This window comes from Alligator mississippiensis, chromosome 9, assembly GCF_030867095.1.
Source record: "Alligator mississippiensis isolate rAllMis1 chromosome 9, rAllMis1, whole genome shotgun sequence".
Lineage (NCBI taxonomy): Eukaryota > Metazoa > Chordata > Crocodylia > Alligatoridae > Alligator > Alligator mississippiensis.
In genome coordinates this window covers 7440946-7461129 of record NC_081832.1, presented here as the reverse complement: position 1 = coordinate 7461129, position 20184 = coordinate 7440946, and the positions used below count along the sequence as shown (strand labels likewise).

Here is a 20184-nt window from a genome sequence, read left to right as displayed (position 1 = left end):
GGCACAGCAACCTCCTGCAGTGCCCTGGGAAGAGTGATGACCACTGGGGAGTTTGGGGGAGAGTCTTACCTCTTACATAGGTGAGGAGCCCTGACCTCCAAAGTATATGGGACTGCAGCAGAGTTGCTGCAGCTGTGGAGCTTGCTCTCAGCATGGGGCACCAGGATGCCCCTGACCTCCAGGAGCTTTTGATATGTAGGCACAGCCTTGCATGACCTAGCTATAGAAGCTGGGCAGCCCTGTGTCCTATAGCGTATGGAGGGAAGTGTTGAACTGAATGGTGGTCCTGTGTTCTGCACGCAGCATTTGCAGGGGAGAGCGAACAGGGCACCAGAGACAGTCTCTGGGGAGCCTGCATCATGGGCCTGGTACAGCGGGTGTGTGGTGAGCCAGTCCCTGAACTGCAGCACTCTTGGTGCAGCCCCATATGCTATGGAGTGCAGTGCTGTTTAACTTCTGTGGCTGGGCAGTGGGCACCACTGGGCTGTACTGACCCTAATAAAGGCCCGGGGCGGGGGCGGGATTTTGGAGCCTGAAGGCAGTACGTTTGCCCTGCCCTAGTTACACTACTGCTATTTGCATTGGTGAAGGAACTGAGCAGTGATTTGGATTGCTCCATCTTTCACACCCTCTGGGGGAGGGAGCATAAAGGCATGCTTGTTAGAGCCTTTCCCAACACTAGTGATTCTCAACCAGGGTGATGCAGAAAACCTTTTAAGGGATACCACACCACATATTAGCACTATTAGGTGTGTCAACAACTACACATGATTCACAAGACAATCACAGAGATTCAAATAGGGATCCATAGTGTCAAAACTATTCTGACCTGTTGTGGTCTTTCTGAGTTTTTTGCAAAGGAAGACTTGCTCTATTATTTTTCCAGAGTCAAAAAGCAAGTGGGAGCTAAGAGCTCGCATTTTCTGATGGGTGCCTTGAGTCTAAAAAGGTTGAAAACCACTGGACTAGAAGATGCTGGACTCATCTACATGGAACATAGTTACATGTAAAAATTTCAAAATAATTCACCCTAAACCCAGCTGAGAGATAATGAGAAATGAGCTCCTAAGTCACTTAGGTGATTTTTTAAATTTTATTAATTTAGCTGGTTAACTAAATTAATTAATTATATAAAAATCTCAACTAGATTCTACTTGCAGGTCAAAAGGTCTCAACCAAATGCATTAAAGAATTTTTAAAAAGGAACTGTATGTTTTTAGGTCCATAGACAGGACAGAAATCTGAAGATTAAGATCATAACACTGTGAAAAAAATGTGTGTTACTGTTCAGCTACATAATACCTATGCAAAACAGCGATTTACAGATCTAAGTAAGCAAATGAGTTCCAAGTATAATGTTGTGACAAAAGGATTTACAGATGTTTGTCTTTCCAAGGCTGATACCTCATGATCTTAACATTCTGTGCATGAATCAGCTATGCCTATATGGGAGGATCTGATGAAGGGTCAGGAGTGTTTATGCCAAAAAGCTCCAGTATCAAGTATCATATTGGATTACCCTTAGCAGGAACAGTTGTGGGACTTAGATCACAAGCAGAACACCTAATCAAGGAAGAAGCTAGTTTTAACATTAGATTTATGCTGACAAATGACTAATCTTTTAGTCTTGCCTTTTTTTGTCATTGTTTTAAAAAACACAAGCTGGAAAGTATGTACAGTTGACTTCAGAGGTATAAGGCAGTCATGTTCTAAACCGCATAGCGTAGTTACACTATCTCTACTAAAAGCTAACTATGTTATATTTCTCTTGTAAAGAAAGACTGATAAGGCAACTAAAAACACCAGTCTGAAACATACATGGAAAAATAACAATAAGAAAAATACTAAAACCAACTACCTTTGAAATAAAATGCCAGCGTTTAATACTGCAAAAGCAACCCTGCCAGTGTCTTGGGAACAGTTAACCACATTTTTTTCAAATAAGTTTTTAGCTGGCTACCTAACTAAAAAGAGATATTAAGTTAGATAATCAAAAGTGACTTTTCAATTTTGGAATGTTAAGGATTCTGACCTTGTTCCTTCACGGATGAAAAAAAACCCTCACCTTGTCTGCAAGTGCATTTTTTTTAAATGAAAGTGAACAAATTAGATAAAGACATCCAGAGTTCTTTATTCTCTATCCATTCCCTAGTTAATCTGCAGAGCGTTCATTAACTGGAGCTGCAGGCATGATAAATTCAACAGATCGCTTTTTCAGTAAGAGAACATGATGGGCTACAAAAGGCTTATAGTCTATTAGTGCATTATTTCAAAGCCAAAATAAAAACCAGTTATTTCCTTTCTGATGAAATACACACTGTAGTTTCATCAGGAGAGTTATGCTATTTTTTGGTCACTCCTTACCTTAAAAAATAAATGTTTTCAATTGTCGATTACTTTGCAAACACAAGAGTACATATGAATAGTGCTTTAAAAGAAATTTATGGACAAAATCTGCTCTTAAGTAACAAGTTATAAATTTGAACTAAATCCATGGGCCTTCATGATATTAGTGCAAACCTATGCCCCTGACCAGTAGAAAGATATTATTAAGGTGTAATAACCCAAAAGCTGGTCATGTGTACCAATACCTCTGTTTTATCACCACATCCATGTCCAGTTTGTTTCATCCAACAAACTTTGGAATTCAATTTAACTGTGGATTAAGAGGGACATAAGAACAGGACGTGAGTTTCAATTCAGATTCACTGCTCAGTAGCATGAAAAAAGGGAAAAGGAAAATAATAAATACATTATATGAGGCCAAATCTTTCTAAACGTGCACCAGTTTGTCAACCAACACACGTGGATAACCCCACTAACAGTCTTCACAATTTTTTATAAGAATTGAAAAATGATGTCAACAGTCTCAAACAACCTAGAGTAATATAAATATTGTCATTCATTTAATCTGCCATTGGAAATGATCATCTTTTCCCCAAGCAAATTTGACAATGCAATGTCACTGTTATTAATACTGATAAAAAATTAATTGATATTGATGATCTGCATCACTGGTAATTATATGCCATCATTTTACATTATAAAAAGCCTTACAATTGATGGCTCAAATATTTAACTGTCTCTTCATACACATTTGATATGTCTGAAGTCAGTGTTTGCTCAGTGTTGAGGGAGAGATGGATCAGATAAAGGATAAATCTGAATTTGCATTTAATAATTACTACAGTTAAAAATAATTACTGTAAGTATTAAGAGCATCTTAACGTACCTTAGGTGCAGTTATTAAAGAACCAGAGAGATAGAGAGTGAGAGAGAGAGAGAGAGAGAGAGAGAGAGAGATGAGATTTACAGCTATGAGGATGGGGAAGAACACAGAAAGATAAGAGAATAAAAAAGGATCAAGATTAAACTACAGGGACTCAAGAGTAGGGAGGTAAAATGTGATGCCGTAAAGAACAGGAAGATAAAAGGAATAGAGTTGGATGTGCCCAGCTGGTGGGGAAGACTGGGCATGATTGGGTGGATTTGTGATATACCCAGTGTAAACATATTAGTTGGGCTGTATTATTAGGCAAGCTTGAATCAACCCCTTGTCCTTAAAAATATAGTGTGCTAACCTTCCCCCACCGTCTTGTGTAATTTGACAAGACGAATGCAAAATCATGTTCACATTGTTCAAATCCTATTCATACCAGGGGCAAAACTCTCATTGGCTTCAATGGGATAGGTATTTTGGTCCACAATGTTACTTTTGTTTTGTTGTTTTTCTGTTCTGCCTTATTAGAAATTTCATTTTCTTTTTGTGCAGACAGTTTCCCCCATATTTAGAAATCCTTGGTCTGAGCCCCACATTGCAGTTAATATATGGTATTATTGGAATACATTTACAGTACATTTTTCCCTCATTCAACAATTATGAACTCGAGCAGGCAATAAAGATGACTGAGGTCTCATCTGCTTCCGTAGATAAGAAAATACTTCTGGTGATGAGAATGTCTAGAAAAAAAACATGTCTGTTTAATCTTTTAAACTTCATCCATGTTGTGAACAATCTTCCACTGCTCATTTGCAGGCTGCAACTAACAAAAAATAACCAACCAAAAGATAAATTGATGAAAAAATGGAAATATTCTTCTGCTGCCTAATACAATAAGGCAGCAGTGTTCTTAGAGCTCTGTTTTAGTGAAGGTAGGTTTAGGCCACAATATTCAAATCCAGTTTCCCTAAGAGCTCAAGAATGTTCTTAATCAGGTTTGATTGTGCACCCATCTTTCTTCATTAGTTTAAACACTTTTGTTTAGCACCAAATATTATACTGATTATTTAAATATCATCATTAGGTCAGTAACCTGACCTAATTCCCATCTGACACCTTCAGGGAAGGAATTCTACCTGATCAGCACATCAAAGAACTACTCAACACAGCTCACAAAGACACTCTCATGGACCCAGAGGGACAGACTTCCATCTTCAGCTCCCTCTGTGCAAAAATGAAGTTTATTTCCTGCCTATGGGGACTTTTTACCATCTTATATGATCTACACTTTTCCCAGAGCCTGACAAAGGGACTTTGATCCCAAAAGCTTGCAGAAAAGGACAATTTTCTTGCCATTTTCCAGTTGGTCTAATAAAAGGTATCATTTTGGAACCACGAGTTCTAGTTTTTTGTATGTTTTTGGGTCAGTAGCAATTTTTTAAAAGGTACCACGGTCCAGCTTGGGTGAAATCATGTTTGGAATTAATCTGTCCCTAGTACTTTTTTTTTTTAAATTGAATCTTGTAACACAAAAGTGAACTAAAGTCTCCAAAACTGAGAAAGTATAGGATATTCCAAGGTATAGTGAATTCCTATTGCTCGATTCTTATTTTAAAAAGGAAGGTTATTATATACCTCTGTAATTTGTAACATAATTTGGGAGAGATCTTTTGTTCTCTGGGGTAGTGCTACAAGACCTTACGCTGTGTGTGCGTGTTTATGTGCATGTAAACACAAAAACTGCCTTTCTGGAGTTAGAATCATAGAAAATTAGGGCTGGAAGGGACCTCAGGAGGTCACATCTAGCCCAACATCCTGCTCAAAGCAGGACCAGCCCCAACTACATCATCCCAGCCAAGGCTTTGTCTAGCTAGGTCTTAAAAACCTCCAAAGATGGAGATTCCACAACCTCTCTGTATATACTCTTCCAGTGTTTTATTACCCTCCAAGTGAGAAAATTCTTCCTAATATCTAACCCAAGCTTCCCTTGCTGCAATTCAAGACGATTGCTCCATGTTCTGTCACCTGCCACCACTGAGAACAGTCCATCTCCATGCTCTTTGGAACTATCTGGCAGGTGGTTGAAGGCTGCTATCAAATCCCTTTCTTCTCTTCTCCAGACTAAATAAGCCCAATTCCCTCAGCCTTTCCTTGCAAGTCATCCCCCAGCTCCCGAACTATTTTTGTTGCCCTCCGCTGGACTCTCTCCAAATTTCTGTATGTGGTGGGCAAAACTGAACATAGGACCCCAGATGTGGCCTCACCAGTGCTGAATAAAGGAGAATAATCACTTCTCTTGACCTGCTGGCAACACACCTATCAATGCAGCCTATGACCATTAGCCTTCTTGGCAACTAGGGCTCACTTTTGGCTCATATTCAGCCAGTCACCCCCAGCCTGTACTGGTGCAGGAGTTCATGGTTTTAAATAGAATGTTAGACACCTGCTTGTATTATGTATGACGAATAGATCCAAAGAGGTGATACTTCCCCTCTATCAGGCGCTGGTCAGACCGCAGTTGGAGTGCTGCGTGCAATTCTGGGCACCGCACTTCAAGAGGGATGCGGATAACCTGGAGAGGGTCCAGAGAAGGGCCACTCATATGGTTAAGGGCTTGCAGACCAAGCCCTATGAGGAGAGACTAGAGAACCTGGACCTTTTCAGCCTCCGAAAGAGAAGGTTGAGAGGCGACCTTGTGACTGCCTATAAGTTCATCATGGGGGCCTAGAAGGGAATTGGTGAGGTTTTATTCACCAAGGCACCCCCAGGGGTTACAAGAAATAATGGCCACAAGCTAGCAGAGAGCAGATTTAGATTGGACATTAGGAAGAACTTCTTCACAGTTAGTGGTCAAGGTCTGGAACGGGCTCCCAAGGGAGGTGGTGCTCTCCCCTACCCTGGGGGTCTTCAAGAGGAGGTTGGATATGCATCTAGCTGGGGTCATCTAGACCCAGCACTCTCTCCTGCCTATGCAGGGGGTCGGACTCGATGATCTACTGAGGTCCCTTCCAACCCTAACATCTGTGAATCTATGCTTAAAATCAGAGTAGCATCCAGTCTTTTAAATATCGTTCTTATAGCGGTTTTCCTGACTCTTGTGGACATGTATAGTTTTATCAGATGCAAACAAGAGAAAAAGGAACATGTAGTTCACACCATGGATTGAGGAAGTGATATCAAATGGTCTTCTCTTTATTTTAAAGAAAAATACCTTTCCCTGAATTCATATTAGAGTCAAAATAATGTTAACCTAGTTGTTGCTTTCATTCTTTAAAGTCTAATTCTATAGCTGCAGTAACTGAGAATTTTACATGTGGAGCAATTATGGAATGAGAGCTACAGAGAGGACTTAAAATGATCATATCAATTTGAGGAAAAATTGTTACGTTAGCAATGTTTGTATCTAAGATTTCCATCTTTATTTTAAATGCTTGCATCAATTATGGCATTTTTATCTGAATTGCTTGCATCACTTGTAGCACCATCTTATTTTCTAATTTGAGGCCCTTACTCCTTTAAAATAACAACACTGTTCAATTGCATATTGATGCTTCCAAGCATTGCTGTACAACAAAGGCATCATTGAGAAAAGAAACCATAAAACCCTGTAAAAGTATTCCTTTTACAAACTGCAAATTTTTATAGTAAAAGGATTATAAGCATAAGTTTATTGTTGTCGTTAAACGGATAAAGCTTTTTACATAACATGGGCTATCCACAGAGCACTATTACATGTGTCAAAACCAAAGGACATTCATTTTAGTGCAGACCAGCAAGTCTGATGGATTTATACTGTACAGTAGGATGTGACATTTGACTGATAATTAAAATCCCTTTTCTATGTTTTTTATGCTTCATTTAAAAACTGATTTTGAAACAACCGTTTGCAAGATTTGTATTTAAAATATATGTTCAATAAATAAACATCTCAATTCATTTTAATGGTTTTAAAGTGCATTATATGACAATAATTCTTTTCAAATAATGTAATCTCACAAAAATCCTTACAATGATAGTGGAGACGCTGAATTTGAAGACAGTGCAAGCAGACATTTTAATTGTCCTGAGACTTTATGAAGACAATCACAAGTTTCCCTTTAGCATGCAACTGAAGGTGCTGTGTTGAGCTTGCCATCTGAAGGCTCAATGGCTTACTGAACTCAATGGCTCAAACCTCTTTGACAAGAGAATTCTGATGGGGATCAGGATACGAGCAGGGAAAAAACAAACAGATACAAGCAAGAGTCTGTCTTCTGTCATATACAGTGACAAACTGTTACTACTAGCAATGTGCAAATATTCATCAGCTTAGCAGTACCTCAAAGAAAAGCCTCTTCACATAATGAATTAAAGCCAAAGATCACTTGTTCATTCCCATTTTATGCTGGGCCAGCTCAACCCACATACTTTACTAAGAGTTACTTTCAGCTTCTATTTATCCAGTAGTGCAAGTCACACAAACTGATAAAAAGGCATAACTGGACTAAATCAGGTTTTGCACATTAGAAATACCTTTTGATTCAGAAGAAGGAAGACAACACAAACCCCCTTGTGCTGAAAACCCATACTTGCTAAGCTAGTCAATTCTGCTTTCTACCCTGGCTCTCTGACTCAGACATTGCAATATACATGACATAACCTTTACACTGACAGTCCCAACTTTGGATAATCTGGCGACATCAACTCTATGCAAGTCTTGCACTAGGCTTTTGACATTTGCCAACATATGGCAGGAACACTACCAGAGGAAGCTAGCAATGTATTTCTACCAAGAAACCAAGGATATACAAAAGAGTTTTAGTAACATTCATGGTAAAAATGGTGTCTAATACAATACCTAAAAGGAAGTGACTCAGTGCTTTTTTGTTTTTGTTTTAAACAGACAGAAGAAATACATCTATCACCTGAAAGCAAAGCAAAAGACTTGAAAAATGGCACTTTGTTATGCCGCATCAGTGCTTATACTTAACATTAGTGCTACTCAGCATTAGTGCATGTCCACTTTCATCTGCTTACATTCCTGACAAAAAGTAAAAAGTCTTAGTTGTGTAGCCTTTACCCATATTGGGAAAAACTTCAACCAGATTCAGAAGGGTGTTTAAGCACCTCAAACCTATTTAGGCACCTGAACTCCCACTCAGTTTGGGTCTGGCCCTTACTTACACAGACTAGTCCCATTAACTTTTAGAAGACCATTTAAGTGCAAGAGCAGTCAGCAAAGTGAGTACAAGGAAAAAAAGTTTCTGGGTGATGACAAGTCTTAGTATTACATTCTGCAAAGCCATGTACAAGTTCCACTATAGAGCTAAACCCATAATACCATATAGCCACATTTGCAGGTTCCAAAAGCTGCTTCAAAACATACAAAACCCTGCTCTGCCAGCTCAGACCTAGAACATAGGGGAAGTTAAAGGTTGTCCCCTTTCAACATGCACCATAGTTACCACACGACTTGCGTCTCCGGAAGCACTACGTCTGTCTTGGATGCAATACCTCTGAAAAGTCATGGCGAGCTTCAAAAACAGAATTTAGATATAAACTTGAAACCTCACAGTGCCACTGTTGCACAATTGCTTTTCAAAGTACTATATTTCATTTTCTTCTAATGCTCTGCAGGACAATTAAAGTTCTGTTATAATAAAGATTAACATAAGTGGAATCTTGATAGTCTACTTAGCATCCACATAACTAAATAATTTACATATACAGTTTGTAGAAAATATTATTAGTAGCTTGAAGTCGTGTATAAGAGTATTTTACCTTCAGGGCCTGACTTTCAGAGGTGATGAGCACCTACAACTCCAACTCAAATCAGTGGGAGCAACAGATACCGAGTATCTCTGAAGAACAGACCTTTGCTGTGTACGGTACATGTTGTAGTGAGTAACATCATATGCTAGCAGACACATTAAGTCATATTACTCATGAACTACGTTTTGTTCATTCTTGTATAGAAATTCAAAAGGCACATAAACGGAAACGTCATTAACACTGTTTGTCAAAGCAAGCTCTCAGAGAAGACAATTTATAGTGAAAGCATAAAAATGGTATACAGGCTGTATATTTTTGTGAATTACAGTTTTTCAAAATTCTCTTTCATTTCCAATGCAACCTGTAAACACTGAACCTAGGCCTTCCTATTACCCATGTAAGACTGCCTAACACACAAGATTACTTTCAACAAAAGATAACTTAAAAACTATAAATTGAGACTGATTTTAGACCTATGCACACGGGATTGTACTTTGTAACAAGCAATAAATAAATTTGCAATTCAAAACGTAAAGAACAAGACAATCAAATACACAAGGCAAACTTAACTGGCAGAGTTGGCTCTGTCTTGCAACATGATAAACACAGGCATTCCCTATTGATTTAAAATGGGTCTGAGTTTTCTCAAGTTTACAAAAGTGTTCATCATCTCACTGAACAGGCTACCATGATGTTAGGCTGTCATTGAGCACCTGATTCTCCTACATCCCTTTGAAAAAATCTTAGCCTAGGGAGTTAAGAGGTTTTATATTAAGAGAACCCAAACTGCTAATTTTAAATCATTTGACCAATTTCAGTTAATCGGTTTCTTAGATTGTAATTAAAGGTACAACAGACAAGTTACACCAAATAAAGTAACCAGAAAGGGTTCATCTGACTGTATATATAGCAATATAGAAACTGGGTTAATGGCAAAAACAAAACCATGTTAGTCACATTCGGTCTCACTGCAAAAAATCTTAGATGTAAATAAAGGCAGATATACACTTGGGGCGATTCCATTCCACCTGCTAGGTGCATAAATGGACTGACATGCCTAAGTGCAACTCTATTCCACCCTGCTCAAATCCCTGAAAAACAGTTAGTTTGAAAGGCAGGTGGGTCCACCTCCTCCTTGCTGTTTTTTCATGCCCCAGTCCTAATAGTAAGATGGCAGTGTGCGACAAAAAACCGATGCATTAATGGATTATCAGGACTCGAATGGGGTGGAATAGAATTGCACTTGTGTATCTAAGTCCACTTAGAGGCCTGACATTTGGAACATTCTGGTCCTTGGCATATGTCATTTATAACACATGGCTGTTAACAAATTCAGGAGCAGGTTTTCAATGCCTACTACCAGTAGCTGTGCAAAGCTTTAATTTTTGGTTGTTATGCCAATGCTAACCTAGGTTTAAGATGAAGTTTGGATATTCATTTTTCCACTGATGATAATTTTCATTCTTTTTTCCCCCTCTAGTGCATTTTTTAACCAAGTAGACATATACAAGGCCCAACAATATTTAAGTCGCTGACTGCAGAAGCTAGCTGAACTGCATTCAAGCACTCCAATCCTGTCAGACCAGAAAAAGGAAACAGGAGTTGAACCTTGCCTGCAAAATGCTTAACACTACATGTACAGAACAGTACTGAGAGCCACATCTTGGTGAAGAGGCAGCCAGCAGCCCAAACACTGAACCGTCATAGTCATGGTAACACAGGCCTTGGCTGAATTTTGGCCAAAAGACTGTCAAGTTGCAACTTTTATAAAGCATCATACAGATACAACTTCAGATATGACGGCTTTATCCAAAACACCTACACGCAGTAAACTCATAATACAGATACCTCACATGGACAGTTTACACAACCCGTAATTACTGGAAATCCTGTTATTTTAGTCTTCAACTGAGATTTGTAGGCTATTCAATCCAGCATTACAGTAGTGCAGTGCACTACCAGGTCACTGGCCAGTATGGCTGTGTGAAGCTTCGGGTGCTGATTCAATTTGGAGGAGATTCATTGGCCGAATCTAATCGGGAGACCAATAAAAAGGTTTGAATCGATTTGGAAAAGATTTGGAGATTCGGGCAGTCCCTGCTCGCTGCCACAGGGAGCTGGACTCAGACTCCATGCCAGTAAGTAGGGGGCAGGAGCTGGAAGAGGGGACCATGGGGGCACCCCTGCCAGGCCCCATCCCCTGCCTGCTCTTCCAACTCCCCTGAGCACCCCCGACCCCCACCTGCTCTCCTAGCCCTGTCAATGGCTGCCCCGCCTGGCCCCAGTGTCCTGGCACTTTAAAAGGGGGAGAAAAAAAAGCCCTGCACTCACCAGCTGCTGCCAGGCAGGGGGGTGATGCCCGCTGCCCCATGCTGCGTGGCGGGGGGGCTCTGCCACAAGCCCCCAGAAGCCCCGACAGCTGGTGAGAGCAGGGCTTTTTTTTTTCCCCAAAGAGCTGGGACGCTGGAGCCGGCCAGGGATCAAGGATGCAGATGCTCAGCCTTGGCACAGCTCTGCATGGACTAGATGCAGCCAGGTTTGGGGGCAAAGGTGGGGGGGAACCAGACTGGGAAAAGCAGTGGCAACATGAGCACAGCTCCTAGCCACCTGCCTTCAACACAGGCACAGGTAAAGCCCCAGCCTGTGCTAATGCAGTGCCAAAACCACCTGGCCCACATGCTGGACTGAAGCCAAGAGGTTGAAGCGAAGTGCCAGCAGCACAAGCACAGCTGGAAGCTGCCCACCCCCAGTGTAGCCATGGACAGAGACAAAGCTCTCCAACTCCACAGGCTTGATCTGGCCTGCGGGCCATATGTTGCGGACCCCTGTTACAAGAATCATTTAATATACAACTTATATTAAGAAACAGATTACAGAGAAAATGAGTGACTTGCCCCGTCTCACAGAAAACAGCAGAATGGTAGGGAACAGAAGATAGATTTTCTGATTGCCACTCTGCAGTTTTCACCAGTTAAACCAAGTGCTAATGTATCAACTGGACAGCTCCCAATTCAGGATTTAAATGTTTTGAATACTGCTGAGAATAGGAAACATCACATATCCGTTTCAGCTTCTGGCTGACAGCTGAGACTTGCAAGTGATGATTCCCTAAAGCTACCTGCAGACTTTAAGAACTAGAAGGTACTGTTAAAAAAGAATGTTAAACTCATTGTCCCTTAAAGTTGCTGCTGCACTGTCCACTCTCTCAGTTTTCTTATGTATGCATTTTAAGAGTTATGTTTATTATTACTTTGCCATATCTTTTTAAACAAAAGTAGTAACACTTTAGGTTGCTGGATCTCTCATACTTTTTAGGTGTTTGAAGGCATGAGGCTGTACTTTGTAGCTCAAGTGTGTGGGTACTAGCATACAGTATACTATTCATGTTGCTCTTCAAAAGCCATTAGTGGTTTAGAGTGCCTGAATATCTGTTGTCCTCCTTGATAAACTGTCTAATTTTCAGGAAGTGCTAAGCATCTGCATCCTGGAAAAGTGTCATTTTAACAGATGGTTATAAAACTCTATAAAGCTCAGGCAACTGAATACTATAAAAAAAAAAACCCAACTCAGGCACTCAAGGCCACTAGTTACTTTTGAAAATTAAGGCTACCTATGCAAGGTAAATACAGCTTTTCAGGCATTTTCACTGTAGGAGGCATTGACTTCCCTTATCTGAATTTAAGCCTGTGTGTTGCCAAAACTGTATAGGACTCAATCCTCACCCCACTAGAGGCAGTGCAATAGGTTGTGTATGGGGGAGGCCATCCCCCCACTACCGCATAAGAGAGACTCTTACCAGTGGATCCACAGTGGCACCGGCCATGCCTTCATCCCTCCTAGAAGCCACCACATTGTGCTGGAGCAGGAGGAGCCAGGGCATTTTTGTTTAACTGAGTAAAAGCAGGTAATTATAGGGTTCAAGACACTACTGCCACAGAGTGAGGAGACTGCAACAGAGACATAAGCACCAGAACTCGTGGATTCGATTCTACAGCCTGGTCACTGTATGGCCTTGGCATTTAGCATCTCAAATCTGTTTCCCCACTTATAAATAGGCATAATTACTAGCCTCCCACAGGAGTTGAGAGGCTTAATTCATTAGCATTTCTCTTTTATCACCAGGTTATCTTCAGGTAGAACGGACAGCAGAAGTGCTATCTTCAGGAAGAAGTGCAACACTGCTATGGAGTTACTTAGTAAGAGCAGTTATTCAAAAAGGGAAACATCTTTTTTTTTTTTTTCCTTTTTCCAGAGACCCACATGTATTTCACATGGAAAAAAAAAAAAAAAAGAAGAGAACTTCCCCACAAAGGGCAGCCTCACAATTTAACAAACACTACGCTGTGGTTAACAATCCCTTTGACTGCATCTATAACATGCACTGCAGATAAGAAAAGGCACCAGGTTTACAACTTATTTTTTTAGGGCCACTGTCAGATAGTATCCATCTAATAGCCAGTGGTTGCTAAAAATAATGAAAACCAACAATAAAAATATTAAATGCGTTTTAAATATTAATAAAAATGGACCTAAATATAAACATTCCCTCGCAGCACCTGCATCCTAGACTTTGCATCAGTGGCACAATGCCCAAGAACCAGTGTGTAAGAAGTGGCATCCTAACAAAACTACAAAGCAAAACAGTCCATTTCCCAATGAAGTGCAAAACAGAAAGGCCGTTAAAATTATGAAACATTAGTTAAAAAAGTTCTGCCTGCGCAATCTATAGTATTTCCCAAGAGCTCTGTTTTGCTTTTAGACGTTCTAGCTTTAAATCTGGCAGCAGCGCCCCGTTGAGCCAACGCTGCCCTGCCATGCTGAGAGATCTCTTGAATCGCGTGAGACAGCAGGCAGCTTTTTAACGCCCAAGAAGTGCTTTGCAAAGAGCTCTTATTTTCTTATTTTGAAACATCTCTGAACGGCGCGACGGGCTTCAGCAGGCTTCCTGCGGTGCCACGGGAGAGGTCGCAGCCGCGTTGGTTTAGGATATCGGATTGCCCCAAAGACCCTCGTCTGCCGTCGGAGAGGGCGGCGCCGCGGCGCTTAGATGAAGTGGATCCAGCTCTCTTCGCACTCCCGAGGCATCTTGAGCGGGTGGCTCCTGCAGGTGAAGCTGTAGTTCTGGCCCTCGTTGTTATCCCAGTACTCGTGCCCGTCGACTCGGTACCGCACCGCCAGCTGGACCACGGAGCAGGGCCGCAGCAGGAAAGGAGGCACCGGGAGGAAGAACGTGAAGACGTCGGCGGGGCCCAGCCCGTCCCCTTCGGCGACGCCGCTGTGCCAGAGGGCGCACACCTCGTGCAGGCTCTGCCACCGGTCGAAGGTGTAGCGCACCGACACCTGCTTCTCGAACGCCACGTTGAGGACGCGCACGGTGCCGCCCAGCCCCAGGTCCGAGCTGCTCACGCGCTCCAGGCACACGCGCTGGCGCCGGAGCCGGGCGGTGAAATCGGCGGCGTCGGCCGGCGGCGGGAAGTCGGGCACCAGGCACTGCATGGCGAACTCCAGGTCCAAGCTGCTGCAGCACAGCGCCGAGTTGATGGAGAGGCGGGACAGCACGTGCAGGGGCACGGAGGGGTCCTCGCTGCTCTGGAAGACCTTCACTTGGGTCAGCTCCAGGCCCAAGGCGTCGGCGAACCGCACGCGGTTCATGGGGCTGCGGCAGCCCGGCACGGGGCACTGCGCCGCGGCTCGCTTCCGCCGCTCGGGGGACGTGGGCAAGGAGCGCGCTCGCCGGCGTATGATGGGCCGCAGGTCCGGGTCGCAGCTGCTCGGCGGCCGCGCCTCGCCGGCCCGCAGCCCCGACAGGTAGCTGGGGCTGCGCCGCGGGGCCCGCAGCGCCGACTCCGGCACCCACGGGCCCGCCCGCAGCGCCGCCATCGCCCGGCCCGGCCCGGCCCGGCCCGGCCCGCGGCGCTTGGCAACGCGGCGCCCGTGACGTCACGCCGCCCGCGCCACCGACGAATCAGAGCCGCGGGCCTTTCTGCGCATGCTCCGAGTAAGGAGCGTGCGCACTGGGTGTCGCGAAGCCGCTGCCCTCGGGTTGCCCTCACTAGGCACCTGCAGTCTGCGGGATGGGTAGGGGGGAGGGGAAGGGAAAGGAGGAGGGAGGAGACAGGGGGAGGAGGGCAGGAGTGTTCATTAGTAATCATCGGGGATCCTGGTTTTCTCAGAGAAAACCAGAGGATTTTTTAAAAATCAGATTAAAAAAAAAAAATCCACAATTTTTGGTTAAAAAAAAAAAAAAAAAGAACCCCAAATCTACGTTTCCGTGATTAAAATGAAATCACTCTTATCTATCTATCTATCTATCTATCTATCTATCTATCTATCTAGATAGATAGATAGATAGATAGCTATATCTATATCTATAGATAGCTCTATAGATATATATCTATACATATATATCTATCATATATTTATATATAGATAGATATATCTATGTATCTATATATCTATATCTATAGATAGCTCTATAGATATGTATCTATAGATATATATCTATCATATATTTATCTCTATACAGATAGATATATCTATGTATCTATATAGATAGATATATCTATAGATAGATATATGTATCTATAGATCTAGATAGATAGATCTAGATAGATAGATCTATAGATACCTATAGATATATATCTATCATATATATCTATAGATATATAGTGGTATGCAACAATTTTTTCTTTCATTTAAAGCTTTCGGGCACAAACAAAGCTTGAGATTAAAGAATTGTTTTGGGTTTTTTTGCAAAAATCTTGTGTGTCTAATAAAAGGGATTGTCTCTACTACGAGTCCTGATTGCCTTTTCCTTTAGACCAATATGGCTACAACCTGGATACCTGACTATATAATGGTGTTTCATTTTAGTCACTGGAAAATGTGGATTTTGGGTTCCTTTTTTTTAAACCAAAAACTGGGGATTGTTTTTTTTTCGCTAAGAGAAAGTCAGGATCCGTGGGAATCATTGACCCAAAGTCTATCATTACTAATGGATCACATTTATTAATAATTGCATCAATAGCAACTAATTATGCTCATTAATGGAATGCATCATGACATTGCCTAGCAGCACCCAGGTGAGGCCAGGGTGCCATGGGGTGAAGGCAATCGGGACTTGTGGTGGGGTCGTCCTCAAGGTACCTCAAGACAGTTGCACTAAAAGCAACTGTTCTCTATTCTTGAAGTACCTCGATGGCCACCTTACGCCTTCCACAAGTCCTGATTGCCTTCACTTCGTGGCATCCTGGCCCCACATGAGTGTTGCTAGGCAATGTCATGATGGAATCAATCAATTAGCATAATTAGTAGGTATTGATGAACATTGCGTGTCTCCCAAGGCTGGGGAGGCAGAGCAAGCTCCTGCAGGCAGCTGCTCAGCGATGTCAGCAGTGGACGGTGGTGGGCGGGGAGGAGGGAGGGCCGAGTGGTGAAAAATAGAGGACATAAAGGCATCTGGTTTCATATCAATAGAGGATAGAGGACCAGAAAACAAGACTTTCCTCTAAAACTGGACGAATGGCCACCCTTGGTAGAGGTGATATCTTTTATTAGACCAACTAGATTTTTGCAAAAAAAAATAAAAATAAAAATGGGGTGAAGAGCACAAGAACAAAAAGATGGTCCCTGCCCTCCAGGTTCCTCCTGCTACAATTTCAGAGCCATTGGCAGGCTTCCCTTTATGCCACTGCACAAGTGGAAAGGAAGGCTCAGTCCCAGCCCCACAGAGCAGGCAAGCTACGGGATGTACTTGATCTTCTATGTGCATGGAGATGCATCTCCAATTCTGCTCACAAATGAAAATAAAAGAAACTGGGTTTCAAGAATCACAAAGTCAGCATGTTGCACTGATTGCATCCGTGACAAATCACAAGCAGTTAAGTGCGTGTCCATGCTACAGACAACGTTCTTTGGGTAGACTATTCGTTTCTTCCAATCGACTATTCATTCCACCCAGGAAGAGCACGCACCAACTACAGATGCTTCCTCAGCCTGACGAAGGGTATTTGTACCTGAAAGTTTGCTAAGAAGAACTTTTCCAACTATTTGAGTTGCTCTAATAAAAGATATCACATTTACCCAAATAATCTTGTCTGCCTTTGTCCTTAGACCAACACGGCTACAACCTACACATCCGTTCTACAGGTATTTTACTATGGGTATTAAAATGAAAGGTAGGCAAAGCACGTCATGCTCTTTGCTGCCAGTACTTGTGGTCTAGGATTTAGATATGACATGAAAAGTGAGGGAGAAAACAACTGATACCGAAGCAGGTTAAATATAAATATTTTGATGACTGTGCATGGAAGCTACACAAACAGAAACTATACACTTCTTATAGCTCACCTCTTACAGCCCTTTTGGGAAAAATGCATTTGGGAGGGACTTTAGGTCAAAATTCTTCCACAGTGGATGTGTCTACACATGGAAATACTTCAGGGTGCATTTACTCTACAGCAAATTACTTTAGAGTAAACCCAGCCTGGGCAGGTGTCTACACATGCAGGGATGAGGGAGAAGATCTTTTGCTCCTGGTAGCAGTCTGCTCCCTCCTGCCCCAGCCCTGCACCAGCCCCCTGCAGCAGCCAGGAAGAGCCCTGGATGCTAGCCCAGAGGCTGGCAGGGAGCACGGGGCCAGGAGACTGCTAGGGCAGAGGTTGCCTGCTGCCTGTGTGGGCTCTGCCACTGGAGCCGAGGGGGGACAATGTCCCCCTGCCTCAGCAGCAGGGAGCTTCTGGCCCCAGCTTCCTGATCAGGGGCAGGGGACTTGGAAAGAGCTGCAGGGAAGGGGCAGGTCCCAGCCCTCTGCCCTGATCTGCCAATGGGGCAGGTAGCAGCGAGCCCATGGCTAGGTGGGGAATCTGTGTCCCCTGCAGCTTTTTTCAAGCCCTGTACCTTGATCGCCTAAAAGGGGCATGGGGCTGGGACCTTCCTCTAACTGAGACAGCTCCCAGCTGGGAAGCCTGCAGGGAAGCAATCATGGAGCTGGGCCCTGGTCTTCAATTACGGAGCTGCAGCTAGGAACAATCTCCCCAGCCCCTGCTCCACAATCACAGTCAGGGAGCAGAGGCTGGAAGCTCCCTGCTGCTGGGGCACAGGGACATTGCTCCCTGTCCCTGTGAGCTCCCTGCTGTCAGGGCATGAAAGTCCGGGTGGGGACAATCTCCCACCTGCTGCTACCTGGCTGACTGGGAGCAAGTTTGCTTCCTGGTGGCCATCTGCACATTCCTATGGTGCAGTACGTAATCGAGTAAATTTGCTACTTGTATTTACAGGTAGCAAATTTACTCATGATTTGAGCAAATTACTGTACTGTAAGCAGCTACACATGTAGACAGTGATGCTTACAGGGCAGCAATTTACTCTAATCTCAAATAAATCATCCCATGTAGATGTGCCCAATGACTACTGATTCTTGATGCCTACCTTGAAGCTGATTATTGGAAGGTGGCTACTTAGCACTCTTCAAAATCTGACTCCTGTAACATGCTGGAAATTCAACGAGCGAGTCACCCGTGTGACTAGCTGCTGACAAAAAATCTTGCCCTTGGTGACTTGGCAATTTCTTGACAGGCTCAGAGGTCAGCATAGAAGAAAGGGGCAGGAAAGTTGTGCCATAGGAGACTAAAGGGGCATGAAGGTTGCTGTGTGGGGAGGCCACAGACAGTGTGAAGCATATCGGAAAAATGAGAGAGACTAGTTGCGGGCATTATAGGTGCATCCATTAAGGAGTGTGACCTAACGGGGAAACGAACATCCAGTTAGCATTGCTATGCCAGCGGGGATGCCAGTATTCGAGGAGAGTCCCCAGATGGTGGATTTGCTTAGGATTACAGTTTTTGAAGGAGAAGCAAAAACTGAGCTGTATACAGCGTCAAAATTTGCCAGCGGGTACAAAAATGCTCCGAGAATTGATTTTTTAATAAAACATCAGCCTACAGGGACAGACCTGTGGGGGCACGGTCATCCGCTCTCATTATAAGCAGAGCACATCCCGAAGGGTATGACCATGGGACTCAGCTCCATTTAACGTACCGAATTTTGCATAAGGGAAAAATGAAGCAAAGCAAGGGGGAGCGCACTGCAAAGTAAAAAAAAAAAAAATTGCTCTTCTCCCATTGCTGGAAAACACAACCCCATGCCTTTACAACCATCGCTTTACTGGCGTGTTTGTGAACAGTGCCAAGACACGAATGTGACGGGATAATACTAGTCCAGCCTCCCCTTATCCCGAGTATGCTAGTCAGGAGTGACGGACAGGCTGAGCCTGATGACTGCAGCAGCAGCAGGGCTTCCTGCAGAAAAGTGTGCGTATCTCACTGCTGTCCTTGGCCCACAATGCTTTGCAGCATTAATGGCCAACCTATTCCCCGGGGGGGGGAGCATTGCTGCCGGTGCTGCTCTGCTCTCCATTCAGTACCTCTGGTGATGACAGCTCAACAAGGATCAGCAATAGTAAGATGAATAATGCAGCTGGCTCTTAAGCCAATGATGGGGGAGGGGGAAACTGTTGGCAGGACGATTTGGTAGATGATTGTGTTTCTCTTACTGCTAAAAATGGATTAAATCACACTGGGGAGGGGGAAGGGGGGGTGCATGGTGTCTGTTTACTGCATCCACAGGATGTGGTGATCCTTCTCCCAGAAATGCTCTGTCTTGTACGCACACAAACCGGGAATCCTTTGTTTAAGATTATGTAAGATGATGCAAAAATAAAAGGTGCAAATACTCTTTAAAGGGAGTAATAATGGGACCGGGAATTCAAGATTACTCCTTATTACTGCACAGAGGGACACAGAAAAAGGAGAACCAAACCCATGAAACCCACAAAGGAATGGTAATGTAAGGAAATTATTATTTTCTTTTTCTTTAGTTAGGGCAGTCTTAAATTAATGTAAATTAGTAGGTAACTGTTTTGTGTGTTTAAGTGCCCTAGCCAGGTTATCATTTGCTTCTTTTACCTTTTCTTTTTTTGTGGCCCCAACAACACAGGTGATCAGACAGTTTATGTGCAGGTCACAAAGTTATTCAGGTCGTTGCTTTAATACTGAAGGGACCGGGACTTGCTTTTATTAATCTATAAGCCATTAAAAATAAAAGAGTATTTTCCAACAAATAAAACAAGGAAGAACAGCAAAAAAACCCACCAAAAGAGAAAAAAAAAAAGACTTAAAAGATAAATGAATCCAAGGTACTGATAAACAAGTGCA

General features: G+C 43.1%; 1 protein-coding gene across 1 annotated transcript; it reads right to left on the bottom strand.

The window, feature by feature from the left end:
* Positions 1–6828: 6828 nt before the first annotated feature.
* PPP1R3D (protein phosphatase 1 regulatory subunit 3D) lies at positions 6829–14861 on the bottom strand. The gene has a single exon (XM_014609531.3). The coding sequence runs from the start codon at positions 14849–14851 to the stop codon at positions 14015–14017; it is 837 nt and encodes a 278-aa protein (XP_014465017.3). The 5' UTR covers positions 14852–14861; the 3' UTR covers positions 6829–14014.
* Between the last annotated feature and the right edge of the window lie 5323 nt (positions 14862–20184).